General features: G+C 43.3%; 1 protein-coding gene across 1 annotated transcript; it reads right to left on the bottom strand.

Annotated features, from left to right (window-relative positions):
- Nucleotides 1-6,542: 6,542 nt before the first annotated feature.
- Nucleotides 6,543-8,285, bottom strand: LOC120023678 (zinc finger protein 501-like). The gene is made up of 2 exons (XM_038967734.1): nucleotides 7,902-8,285; nucleotides 6,543-7,751 (listed from the first exon to the last, which is right to left on the bottom strand). The coding sequence occupies exons 1-2, from the start codon at nucleotides 8,043-8,045 to the stop codon at nucleotides 6,543-6,545; spliced, it is 1,353 nt and encodes a 450-aa protein (XP_038823662.1). The 5' UTR covers nucleotides 8,046-8,285.
- Nucleotides 8,286-14,624: the final 6,339 nt, after the last annotated feature.

The raw sequence follows: 14,624 nt of genomic DNA, 5'->3' as shown, positions 1-14,624 counted from the left end.
CTCGAAATTGAGCTCAGGTGCATCCTGTTTCCATTGACCATCCTTGAGATGTTTCTACAACTTGATTAGAGTCCACCTGTGCTAAATTCAATTGATTGGACATGATTTGGAAAGGCACACACCTGTCTATATAAGGTCCAACAGTTGACAGTGCATGTCAGAGATAAAACCAAGCCATGAGGTCGAAGAAATTGTCCTTAGAGCGCTAAGACAGGATTGTGTCGACTAACAGGTTCTAGAGCAAACAATGCAATCATCACAACACATAGGTTGCAATATGTTTGTGTTGGGCTTGGCTTCCCCAGTGATTCTACCCACCGCGACTCCACACGTGTTCGGAATAGTCTGCCACAGTGGACGCGTCATAATAGCCATAAAAACACGGAAATGGTTCTAATGGTTTTTCCGCCATTAATTTCTCACATTCAAATGAATTGTCTGTTTGGTGTATGTGTTTGGTGTACGCTTACATTGGCCTGACGTTTTGATAGCCTTGTAATTCTCTCTTGGACAAGGGGAGTTTTATCATGGTGTATTCACCTCAATTTACTCCCCAAAATGTGCTATGCTAATTATTGATAAAAGTTATCTTGTCTGAGAGACAGTTGTTATCAAAATGTCCCACCAGGGTAAGTCTACACCAAACACAGACCTTATATGAAGTAGTTCTAAAATCCCAGATGGAAAAATGAATTGTGAAAAAATTATTGGAACCATTTCCGGGTTTTATGACTCATATCACAGAATGAACAATGAGACAGATATTTCAGTGGATGTATAAATGTTAAGTATCTGCTTGGTGTTTCCACTCACTACCAAATACGGAATTACAGTTAATATGAGGAAATCAGTCAATTGAAATAAATCCATTAGACCCTAAGCTATGGATTTCACATGACTGGGAAAACAGATATGCATCTGTTGGTCACATTACCTTAAAAAAAAAGTGGGGCTCAGGATCTCATCACAATATTTTTGTGCATTCAAATTGCCATTGATAAAATGCAATTGTGTTTGTTGTCCATAACTTATGCCTGCCTAAACCATAACCCCACCGCCACCATGGGGCACTTTTCACCGAGTTGACGTCAGCAAACCGCTCGCACACTCAAAACGCCATACATGTGGTCTGCGGTAGTGAGGCCGGTTGGACCTACTGCCAAATTCTCTAAAATGAAGTTGGAGGTGGCTTACGGTAGATAAATGAACATTAACTTCTCTGGCAACAGTTCTGGCGGACATTCCTGCAGTCAACATGCCAATTGCACGTACCTTCAAAACTTGAGACATCTGTGGTGTTGTGTGACATAAGTGCATGTTTTCGAGTGGCCTTTTATTGTCCCCAGCACAAGGTGCACCTGTGTAATGATCATAATCAGCTTGTTGATATGCCACACCTGTCCAATGGATGGATTATATTGGCTAAGGAGACATGCCACACCTGTCCAATGGATGGATTATATTGGCTAAGGAGACATGCCACACCTGTCCAATGGATGGATTATATTGGCTAAGGAGACATGCCACACCTGTCCAATGGATGGATTATATTGGCTAAGGAGACATGCTCACTAACAGTGATGTAAACAATAGTTCAGCTGATGAAACATGGGACCAACTGCTCGTTGCGTTTATATTTTTGTTCAGTGTATGAGTAGAACTGTCCGAGTCTATATTCAAGTAATAATAATAAATTACCATCGACCACGCCCATAAATTGGGGAAAACAATCATTCTTCTTTCCCGACCTGCGGATCGCAAATAAGCAAATAAAGCCTGTGTGGCTTCAGGCTATTCGCCATTAGAGTGGGAAATGTAGGGAGCAGGTGTCCCAAGTACAGTAGGATACACGTATTTATGTGTGTGGAAAATATTTGATCACAGGCAATACATTTAACTTGTTTAGTATAGTTCATGTGTAACCACTCGCTACTTGTAGCTGTATAGTTTGTGTTGTTGGTCGTGGTTTGGTTATGTTCCGGTCGGAAGCTAGCTACAGTAGCTAGCTGCTAACGTTATTAGGTGAAAAGGGGCGCGAGGGAATCCCTAAATATTAAATTTTTCTAACTAGGCAACTCAGTTAAGAACAAATTATTATTTACAATGACGGCCTACCCCGGCTAAAGCCGGACGAAGCTGGGTCAATTGTGCGCCGCCCTATGGGACTCCCAATCACGGCCGGATGTGATACAGCCTGGATAGACAACAACTGCATTAACTGTCAAGTCTAGAAACGGCCAGCCTACCTGCAGAGACGGAGGCAACAATCTTCAGCGGGTATGAGTGATCCGAGTTGGTCCGACAAGCTAGTACATTTATCTCTGAGAAATAATTACAATCCCTGATTGTAATAAACACTGTTAGCCATACACAGGGTTGCCAGGTCATGTGAAAATGTCTAGCCAATGACTGAAAAACCAACGCAAAAGACCTGAAAACGAGGCCAATTTTTTTTCCACATCAAGAGATGAGTTGCCACGTTTATAGAATAAACCATTTCCCCATAACGTTATTAGCCTATTAACAAGGAACATAGACGTAACTACGTGCTAAATGGGTTATGCGTGACGCAACGCAGAGTGCCTGGATAAAGCCTTATACCACAAACCCCCAGGGTGCCTTATTGCTATTATAAACTGGTTACCAACGTAAAAGCTGTCATACCCATATGGTATATGGTCTGATATACCACAGCTTTCAGCCAATCGGCATTCAGGGCTCAAACTCGGTTTATAATTGTAAATAAATCACTTTTGTGCATAACTATAGATCAATACACAGAGTTTGAGTGATGAAAGTTAGACAATGTTCAGGGACGGAGGATCTACAAATCTCTGAGCAAGAAACACTTGGACAACAAAAAAACGAATGTTTGGCTATTTTCTGTCAATTGTGCTGTTATTATGAAGCCAGATGTTAAGATGACAAACTGTTATACATTGACCATTTGTGAGATTGCCTTGTCATTTTAATAGGCATAGGCTACAGACTCAAATCTGGGGTTATGATTGTAATTCAACTTTGCCATGGTTTGCTTAGATAGGTGCAGGTAGCCTATAGGCCTACATCTAATTTCAGATAGTCTACAGTAGAATAGGCTAAATGTAAACTGAACGATTTAGCGTATTGCTTAGTTCAAATTAATAGACTCATTTATTCTACATGAATAGTTTGGTGATTTGAGGTAAGAAGTGCTTGTTTTTCCCAATAACCTGCTGGGATAGGCTACTGAGGATCGGTCTTAATTTCAATCATTGGATAAAATATGAATAATATGTATATCAACTGAATGTTTGTCAACAGCCAGTGTTTATTATTTAAGAGAAATGCCATGGCGACCGTAGTGCAACTTAGAAGTAGCCCAAAACCCCGCAACCAATACATTTTCACCCGTGACATTGTTTTCAAAGTTGCCCAAATGTCAAAACTGCAAACATGGCAACCCTGCACAGACAGATCAAAGGAAGTTGTGACTGCTTCTCTTGTTCAAGACATCCACATTATCATTGCTGCCACCTAGCGGAGTGGAGGAATTAGACATTTCCTTCCATTTCCAATATCAATAGATAAGATTATTATGGGTTTCCCCTATTCATCTGTGCGTGTACTATCTAAAATCATTACCTCTACTATAAAAAGAATGTAGTAATACACTTACTGTTTAAGGAGATAGTATAAACTGAGTGTACAAAACATCAAGGACAACTTCCTAATATTGAGTTGAACCCCCGCCACCCACCACTTTTACCCTCTGAACAGACTCAATTCGTCTGGGTACGGACTCCACAGGGACGCTGGTCCATGTTGACTCCAACGCTTCCTACTGTTGTGTCAAGTTGGCTGGATGTCCTTTGGGTGGTGGAATATTCTTGAAACACATGGGGAAACTGTTGTGTGGAAAAACCCAGCAGCGTTGCAGTACTTGACACAAACCGGTGCGCCTGGCAGCTAATACCATACCCTGTTCAAAAACACTTAAATCTTGTCTTGCCCATTCACCCTCTGAATGGCACACATACACAATCCATGTCTCAATTGTCTCAAAGCTTTAAAAAGAAATCTTTAACCTGTCTCCTCCCCTTCATCTGCACTGAAGTGAATTTAACAAGTGACATCAATAAAGGATCATAGCTTTCACCTGGATTCACCTGGTCAGTCTGTCATGGAAAGAGCAGGTGTTCTTAATGTTTTGTACACTGTGTAGATATTTTCATTCATTTGTTTTCATTAAAAAAAACTCAATTTATTTCATGATTTACTGAATTTGATTTCAGCATATACATTGTGTTGGACAACAATGTATGATAGATACAATATGTTTTGACAATTATGTCTCTCCTTAATGACATATGACCATCATTCACACTCACATAAAATGGGAGTAAATAAATGTCAACAATGAGTCTAACCAAAACATAGATCAAAGCTCTGTAATTCAATGTAGTCATAAGAATACATTGATTTTCATATTTTTCAGGAGTCAACCTTTCATTTTCACTTTAGTTTCTCTCCAAGTTCCCACCATCTTGTATTTTGCTCCATAAGTCATCAACCATCAATTTGAACACAGCTCCAACTGCCACTAACATCACCATGGTGACCACCACACCAGACCCTTCTTTCTCCCTTACTGGGTGTGTGTTGACATTGAAGTGGTTTCCACCATTGCTCTCCCATCTCCTCTATCTTCTCCAGCAGCTCAGTGACCTGAGTGTGGTCACCTTTCCCCTTGTTGTTGAAGACATGATATCTGTCCCTGCAGGTACTGATTAGTTGTAGCAGTTGACTGTTGTCCTTCAGTAGGTCTTCCACTGGTTTCCCCTCTAGCTGGTCTCCCCCAGTGAACAGCACCATGGTGTACATTAAAGACTCTTCTCCAAAGTTCTCCTGGATCCACCTCATGAGGGTATCCCTTTCCTCCTCTGTGAACCTCACCTTTGATCACCAGCAGGAACGCGTGGGATCCTGTGGCGGCGGAAAGGCACGGGGTGTGGACGACGTGGCGGGAGCAGCGGGAGGCCCGTCCGGTTGACCCTCTAGCGGTAGTAGCAGCTGGCCCGGTCCAACTCTCACAATCTGTGGTCATGGCAACCATAGAGAAGTCCACTCAGAAGGCCTCTCTGCCAATGATGGTGTTTCCTGCTGAACTCTGACCCTGCCCAGTGTTACCAATCAGAAGCAGCCTCAACGCTGCCACTATGGAGACACATACACACAATACAGTAAAACAAGTCCGTTTATTGATCCGTTCAATTCATCAGTTAACCATTTGGGCCGTTTCAATACAACTTCTTTATTTTACAAGGAGGGCCTAGTCCTAGGATAAAACCCTATTTCAATGGAGAATCTCTTGCTTTTTAGACCAGGATTTGGCTTAATCTGTGTCTGGGAAACCTTCCTTGAACATGTACAATACACATCAGGTAAGTTAAACTGCATCACAGTGAAAGTGGTTGATTTCATCACAGTGAAAGTGGTTGACTTCATCACAGTGAAAGTGGTGGATTTCATCACAGTGAAAGTGGTTGATTTCATCACAGTGAAAGTGGTTGATTTCATCACAGTGAAGGTGGTTGATTTCATCACTGTGAAAGTGGTTGATTTCATCACAGTGAAAGTGGTTGATTTCATCACAGTGAAAGTGGTTGATTTCATCACAGTGAAAGTGGTTGACTTCATCACAGTGAGTGGTTGATTTCATCACTGTGAAAGTGGTTGATTTCATCACTGTGAAGGTGGTTGACTTCATCACAGTGAAGGTGGTTGACTTCATCACAGTGAAAGTGGTTGATTTCATCACAGTGAAAGTGGTTGATTTCATCACAGTGAAAGTGGTTGATTTCATCACAGTGAAAGTGGTTGATTTCATCACAGTGAAGGTGGTTGATTTCATCACAGTGAAAGTGGTTGACTTCATCACAGTGAAAGTGGTTGACTTCATCACAGTGAAAGTGGATGATTTCATCACAGTGAAAGTGGTTGATTTCATCACAGTGAAAGTGGTTGATTTCATCACAGTGAAAGTGGTTGACTTCATCACAGTGAAAGTGGTTGATTTCATCACAGTGAAAGTGGTTGATTTCATTGAGGGCTCAATAATTGATAGAAGAGTGAATAGGCTTAGAGATTTCCCTGGTCAGGTGATCTTATATTTTGAGTTCTACTGGGGTAAGACAGTTTAATTGCAGTAAGTTTATGAGGCAGTTATACATTATATATTTCAAGAATCCATGGCTATATGTCCAAAAAGTCCAAAAATGGATGTACCAATCACAGATTGTTTATACAGGAATTAAAAAGGGACAAAGTCCAGTTTCCCTACTCAGAACACCGGAGAATCCTATAACCTGGTTCCTTTCACCTGTGCTACATTTTAAGGTTTCACTCCATTGCTCTCCAGTTCCGACACTGAGAACACCGGGACGGTGTCCCAAATGGCATCCTATTCCATATAGTGCACTACTTTTGACCAGAGCCCTGTGGGCCCTAGTGTACTTTATAGGGAATAGGGTGGCATTTGGGATGTACCCCAGAGGTTCCTCTCACCTGGGTTTCTTCTTACACCTGTGCCTCTTCAGGGACCCACTCTGACTGTAGCTCTTACCGCACTCCATGCATTTGTACGGCTTCTCCCCTGTGTGGACAACCATGTGCACTTTACGCAACGTAGAATTGACAAAGCACTTGTCGCACTCAGAGCATTTGTATGGTTTCTCCCCTGTGTGTCTCCTCATGTGCTGCGTTAGATACCCACTCTGACTGTAGCTAATACCACACTCCATGCATTTGTACGGCTTCTCTCCCGTGTGGACAACCATGTGTGCATTACGGGACGCCGAAGTGACAAAGCACTTGTAGCAATCGGAGCATTTGTAAGGTTTCTCCCCGGTGTGTTTTCTTCTAACGTGTTCTTTCAGCTTGCACCTCTGTTTGAACCTCTTCCCGCAGTCCCTGCAAGAGAACGGCGTCTCCCCGGTGTGTTTCAGCCGGTGGACCATAAGGATGTGCGGTCGGGCAAAGGTCATGGGACACTCTGGGCAGGACAGCGGGCGCTCGCCGGTGTGGCTCAGCCGATGATACTTCAGACTCATGTAACTCATGTAACTCTGGCTGCACTCCGGGCACACGTACGGTTTACACCCACTGTGGGCCGTCATGTGGCGCTTCAGGTGGGCGGAGATCTTGAAGCCTTGGCCGCACTGGGAGCAGACGTAGGGCTGCGCATCACTGTGGAACCGCATGTGCCGGGTCAGGTTAGATTTGAATGTGAAGGTTCTGCCACATTGGTGGCAGGCGAAAGGACGTTCCGCATCGTGGATTGGCCGGTGCTCGTCCAAGCCGGCTTTCCGGGAGAATGTCTTATGGCACACCTTGCAGGAGTACGGCCGGTACTGTGTGTGGATCCGGGAGTGGAACTCCAGCGTGGTTTTGGAGATGAACTTCCGTCCACAATCTGGGCACGGAAACCGGCGGACCTTCTGGTTGCGAGGCCGCCATTCTGGGTCGGACCGGAATGCAGTCAGATTGAACGGCTGGCTGGTAGCCGACCGCAGGCGTCTCCTTCCATCTTGGAAGTACAGGGGGGCATCCTCTGCCTTGATACCCAGGTGATGTGCATCTGTCTTGGGGTCGCTCTCTGTAGGAGGTCCCTTGGTGTTACCCATCTCTGGGTCGTAGCTCTCTGGCTTCACAGCGTTCAACCAGTGTTCAATTCTTGTCCCGATAGGCAGCTCGTCCATCTCTTGTTTAACCTGGTTTAAATTAGAATATTTTTCTCTGAGGAAACTTACAACCAGTCAAGATATCTAGGAAACATATAGCTGCAACATTCACAAAGCGTTACAAATGCAATACAAGATCTCAATTAAATGTTAATTTAAAAACCACAAGTTTAAACCTACCTCTTGTTTTACCTCGTCAGGCCTCAAGATGGCACTGGAGAGTTGTAGACTTATTTTGGGTTTGTTTTTGGTTCCCTTGGGGCGACCCCACCACTTAGGGGCCGGTGATTCCTGGCTAGAAACACTTTTGCTGTCAGCAGTCATTTCCTTTTCCTGTGGATTGTTTCTTTCCCCTGGTGGTGAAGTTTTTCTTCTTCGTTGGTTTTCTGCCTGGTTTGTTATTGTTCTTCTGAGCAGCGAGAGACAGCTGATCCTTTGTTAGTCTGTGGAGTCTCACGATAGGTAAAGAAATGAGTTTATCTCCCTCCATTTTGAGGTGATGTAAGGCGAGTTTCTCTGCTCAAAAGGTGCTGACGCCTGACAGATCTTACTTAAAATACCTATCCAGGCATTGTATCAACTAACCAAATCATGTTATAGCAATCTGTCAGTCGAAGACACAGTTGATGGCGTGGCAGGCAACCATTGGTTGATGAATGCAACGTCTGAGAAGGGGAACATTACCCCTAGTCTCAATCTGGGCAGAGAAACTGGTTCTGTTAAACTAATGTCTCAGGGTCCTGTAGCTCTAGGCTGGAACCCTGTGGGGGATGTCTTGTCCTCTCCTTTAAAGACAGAGCTGATCATCATTCTAGGGTCCTGTAGCTCTAGGCTGGAACCCTGTGGGGGATGTCTTGTCCTCTCCTTTAAAGACAGAGCTGGTCATCTGTAAGAAACAATAGATACAATGGAGAGAAAGTAAATAAGAATTGAGAAAATTAAGCCTACAAAGAAAGAAAATAAGCATATCAACTAGAAAGAAATAGAATTTACCAAAATAAGAATAAGGGAAATGAATAGTATCACCTCTCCAAAGTAGATACATTAATATAGTAAAGACGCCCGATGCAGAAATCCCTCCGCCATTTCCTGGTTGATAACATTTGAATAGTTCACCTAATTTCAGTTTATGTGACAAAACAAGCATGTATAGTGTAGAGAATCCTTGTACCATCTAAACCGCTGTGAAGTATCTTTTCCATAACCAATATAGTATTTTCAGCTGTTTGAAGCTGGTGTACAAAAATGAAAGTAAAATATGCATAAAACAAATCTTATGAACGGGAAGCATAGAAATAGTACACATAGAGCAGATCTACCACTTCTGAGACTTGCTTTCAATGAGAATGACAGATCTAATGACAGATCAGCTCTGTACATATTGCAGCTTTAAATAAACAATTATTGGTGTCGAAGACTGTTTTTTAAAATTACTTTTAACATCCCCAAACTAAAAATCAACAAGATAACTCTAGGTTAAATATTACTTCATGGTGAAATACAACACTAATTACATGTTGCTGTAAGAGTCTTTTCTTAAGGATAAGATAGTCTACCAAATGCATTCTGTTGGTGCAAAACGAATCCGTATCTAAAGTTACTTTTGGATGAATACCGCATTGATTATATATTGATAATCAACTCCACCGTTGGATATTTGCAACTTAGTTTATTTGATAGCTTGCAATGTGGAAAGCGATAGCTACTGTAGTTATTTAGTAGCTAGCTAGTCGATGATGCTTGGTCAGCTAGCTCTGGTCTACTACTGCAGGAGACATCTAATGGCCTACCTGCAGGGACGGAGGTTACCATCTGCAGTGGTCATATGTCTGGTACGAGTCGGTTTACTGAGAAGCCAGTACATTTCATTTCAGAGAAATAATTGCATTCCCCGTTTGCAAGAAACACTGTTGCATTCCAAGATAAACAATACCACATGTATCCACAGCGCAAGGGAAGTAGTGACTACTGTTGCTGATTTTGTTCCAAGACCTCCACATTCTCAGTGCTGCCACCCAGCGGAGCTGATGAAGACATTTCGTTCCATTTCCATACTACAATATGTTCTACGAGATAAATTCTTATACACCTAATTCTTATGGATTTTCCCTTTTCATCTCTGCATGTACTGTCTGTAAATGATTTATCTGCACCCTAAACATAAACACAGTAATACACGTAGCTACTGTTTGAAGAGACAACTTATTGTAGCTAGTTGTGCTAGATATTTTATGTCAGAAAATGTTTTGCCTCCTGTAAGGTATGTTGTAAAATATTGTCTTTCTTTGCTCTTCACCTTCACCTCTCTCTGCCTCTTCTCTCCTCTGTTGCTCTGCAGCTCTGATCTCTCAGCCTCTTCTCTCCTCCGTTGCTCTTCAGCTCTGATCTCTCAGCCTCTTCCATGTAGTGGTATCCCCAGTTCTGGTATGATACTGTATCAATATTTTCAAGCAGTCATTTAACTTGTCCAATGTTGCCTTGGACTTCAATGTTGCAGACATTGGATCCACCACCAGTTAGCATTGAGCACCTGAAGGTCTGGACGGCTCTTCAGGAAGGTCATTATAGGTTTACCCTTCAACCGGTCTTTATGTGTGAACAGCACACTGGGGAACTTTGGGGCCCGTGATCCAAAGCTCTCCTGGATTGACTTCACAGCGTTCCTTCTCCTCGTCAGTGAACCTCCCCAGCAGTAGAACATGAGGACCAGAGATCCAGGCATTTCACTGCCCTAACCTTCATCTCACTGATTACTCCTGGGGTTTCCATGACCGTGATGTTGGTCCCATCCAGAACTCTATATTCTGACACTGTGGTCCCAGACACAGAGGAAGCCTCTACTGTGAAGACATTCCTCCCCAGTTTGACCGTGATGTTGGTCCCATCCAGAACTCTATAGTCTGACACTGTGGTCCCAGACACAGAGGAAGCCTCTACTGTGAAGACATTCCTCCCCAGTTTGACCGTGATGTTGGTCCCATCCAGAACTCTATATTCTGACACTGTGGTCCCAGACACAGAGGAAGCCTCTACTGTGAAGACATTCCTCCCCAGTTTGGTTTCCTGTTGCACTCTTTCCTCCTACAGACATACCCAGCAGAACTATTCTAACCTCACATCTTACTGGGCAATGGTTGAATCAATGTTGTTTCCACATCATTTAAACCAAAATATTCAATGTGATGACATTGAATCAACATGGAAAACTGATTGGATTTGCCAAGTCATCAACTTAAGGGAATTGCCTTTTTTTTCACCCAACTTTTACCTAAATTCAATGACAGGGTGAAATATTTGGTTGATTTCACATTAGTTGAAATCATAATTTATCTGCATGAACAGAGTGAAAAGCATGAATCACATCAAATGCAAAACACAGTAAAAATGAGTGTCAGTATGGCTCTCTGAGATACTGATATGCAAGTACACACGGGACCGCAACGATAAGACTCTTGACGATAAGGCCAGTGGCTTTCTGCCCAGAGAAAACCAGAGACAATCTAAATGAGTCCTATAACTTACTACATTCCAGAACCTGAAACCAGTAAAAGTCAAGACACCCCCCAGAAAATGAAAAGCTCATTCTGAGGGGCTTCTTACCTGAGTCAGTCTGCTCTCCTCTAATTACCTCAGCCATACTGTCACAGCTGTGGTAGTCTTCTTTATTGTTTAGTGTGTGTAACAGATGTGCAATCAAAACATTAGAAATACAATCTAACACTACTATATATATTGATTTAAAGCATTTATTAAAAACATGTCAGAATATTTGACTAGATTCTGGTAATCAACTACTAATCCTCCTGGCAGCCCAGGCGTTACAGCATTACTTCGTTTTTTGTTCATTATCAAAAAGTTATTTTATTTTTATCTTCCCGGTAATTCCTTCCCCCGACTTAAGCAAATATTTAATAACATTTACCTCGACAGTATGGTACGCAGGTGCTTCTATTTGTCCTATTTCACACTTGTACAAGTGTGTACTTGTGTGAATTGGAAATGCTTGTATATCCCCCTGAGACAGCCTGAAGAGCCGAGGTCAAAGCCAAAGTCAGCCATTATCAACGGTGTCCCTGGAGCAGTAGGGGTTACAGGAAGTGCCATGGAATGACCTTATCAATAAAACAGGTGTGGTTTCCTTTGATACGTTGTCTACTGAGACAGGTAATAAAAAAACAAAAAGTCGCTTCAAGAAAAACAGGTCACCAAATGACTGAACAGATGTTATGGGACATCTTGTCCCAATGTAACTTATAGCAAGCAATATTGCAGCAATCTGAAATTGATTCCTGTTATATTTCAGATTATTTTTACATCGTTAATATACCTCAATCAGTATAAGTAAAAATATATATATTCGTAGTCCATTTAGTTAGCTCAGAATATAGCAGATTCATACAACTACTTTTAGTCAACTCTCAAGTTTCAAGTTCATGCAGTGCTGGCGTATTTCGTAGTGCCCTTCAACTGCCCCGTTAGGCTACAAGGTCAAACCAAAATGTCACATAGATCCTTCCTACAGCCAACCCTGTTAATCACACTAACCTGCTGGATACATAAGACACGGCTCTGGTTTAGTAGCTCAAAGGGATCTCACCTTTAAGCAGTGTGATTCTTCAGTTATATTGTAATCTTCTCCATCATTTTTCTATCTTTACCTGCTGTTGCTGTGTTAGCTGACTAGCTGCTGTTATCTCACCTGTTGTTTTAGCTAGCTCTCCCAATCAAGACCTGCAATCACTTTATGCCTTATTGTATGTCTCTCTCAAATATCAATATGCCTTGCATACTGTTGTTCAGGCTAGTTATCATTGTTTTGGTTTGCAATGGACCCCGTAGTTCCACTCTCCGTACCTCTGATACCTCCTTTGTCCCACCCCCCACACATGTGGTGACCTCACCCATTGAGACCAGCATGTCCAGAGATACAACCTCTCTTATCATCACCCAGTGCCTGGGCTTGCCTCCCCTGTACCCGTGCCCCACCATACCCTGGTCTGCACATTATGCCCAGAATCTATTCTACCACGCCCATAAATCTGCTCCTTTTATTCCTTGTCCCCAACGCTCTAGGCGACCAGTTGATAGCCTTTAGCCGCACCCTCATCCTACTACTCCTCTGTTCCTCGGGTGATGTGGAGGTAAACCCAGGCCCTGCATGTCCCCAGTCACCCTCATTTGTTGACTTCTGTGATCGAAAAAGCCTTGGCCTCATGCATGTCAACATCAGAAGCCTCCTCCCTAAGTTTGCCTTACTCACCGCTTTAGCACACTCTGCCAACCCTGATGTCCTTGCCGTGTCCGAATCCTGGCTTAGGAAGGCCACCAAAAATTCTGAGATTTCCATACCCAACTATAACACTTTCCGTCAAGATAGAACTGCCAAAGGGGGAGGAGTTGCAATCTACTGCAGAGATAGCCTGCAAAGTTCTGTCATACTTTCCAGGTCTATGCCCAAACAGTTCGAACTTCTAATTTTAAAAATTAATCTCTCCAGAAATAAGTCTCTCACTGTTGCCGCCTGCTACCGACCCCCCTCAGCTCCCAGCTGTGCCCTGGACACCATCTGTGAATTGATCGCTCCCCATCTAGCTTCAGAGTTTGTTCTGTTAGGTGACCTAAACTGGGATATGCTTAACACCCCGGCAGTCCTACAATCTAAGCTTGATGCCCTCAATCTCACACAAATCATCAAGGAACCCACCAGGTACAACCCTAAATCCGTAAACATGGGCACCCTAATAGACATTATCCTGACCAACTTGCCCTCCAAATACACCTCTGCTGTCTTCAATCAAGATCTCAGCGATCACTGCCTCATTGCCTGTATCCGCCACGGGTCCGCGGTCAAACGACCACCCCTCATCACTGTCAAACGCTCCCTAAAACACTTCTGCGAGCAGGCCTTTCTAATCGACCTGGCCCGGGTACCCTGGAAGGATATTGACCTCATCCCGTCAGTTGAGGATGCCTGGTCATTCTTTAAAAGTTACTTCCTCACCATATTAGACAAGCATGCTCCGTTCAAAAAATGCAGAACCAAGAACAGATATAGCCCTTGGTTCACTCCAGACCTGACTGCCCTCGACCAGCACAAAAACATCCTGTGGCGAACTGCAATAGCATCGAAGAGCCCCCGCGATATGCAACTGTTCAGGGAAGTCAGGAACCAATACATGCAGTCAGTCAGGAAAGCAAAGGCCAGCTTTTTCAAGCAGAAATTTGCATCCTGTAGCTCTAACTCCAAAAAGTTCTGGGATACTGTAAAGTCCATGGAAAACAAGAGCACCTCCTCCCAGCTGCCCACTGCACTGAGGCTAGGTAACACGGTCACCACTGATAAGTCCGTGATAATCGAAAACTTCAACAAACATTTCTCAATGGCTGGCCATGCCTTCCTCCTGGCGACTCCAACCTTGGCCAACAGCCCCGCCCCCCCCGCTGCTACTCGCCCAAGCCTCCCCAGCTTCTCCTTTACCCATATCCAGATAGCAGATGTTCTGAAAGAGCTGGAAAACCTGGACCCATACAAATCAGCTGGGCTTGACAATCTGGACCCCCTATTTCTGAAACTGTCCGCCGCCATTGTCGCACCCCCTATTACCAGCCTGTTCAACCTCTCCTTAAAATAAATTCCTTAAAGAGCCTGAACCTGTCAGTGTTGTTTAAACCATCCCTTTTACGGTCTTCTCTTTTTGACTAACCCTTATCACTCACACACACGTTTATCGATCAGTTCTATTAATCAGTTGGGCAAAAATGACATAAGCATGGCACCACAGGAGGTTGGTGGCACCTTAATTGGGGAGGACGGGCTTGTGGTGAATAACTGGAGCGGAATAGGTGGAATGGCATCAGATACATCAAACATATGGTTTCCATGTGAATAACTGGATCGGAATA

This window comes from Salvelinus namaycush, chromosome 2 (assembly GCF_016432855.1).
Source record: "Salvelinus namaycush isolate Seneca chromosome 2, SaNama_1.0, whole genome shotgun sequence".
Lineage (NCBI taxonomy): Eukaryota > Metazoa > Chordata > Actinopteri > Salmoniformes > Salmonidae > Salvelinus > Salvelinus namaycush.
Note: the sequence above shows the minus strand (reverse complement) of the source record. Positions and strands in the feature narration are given on the sequence as shown.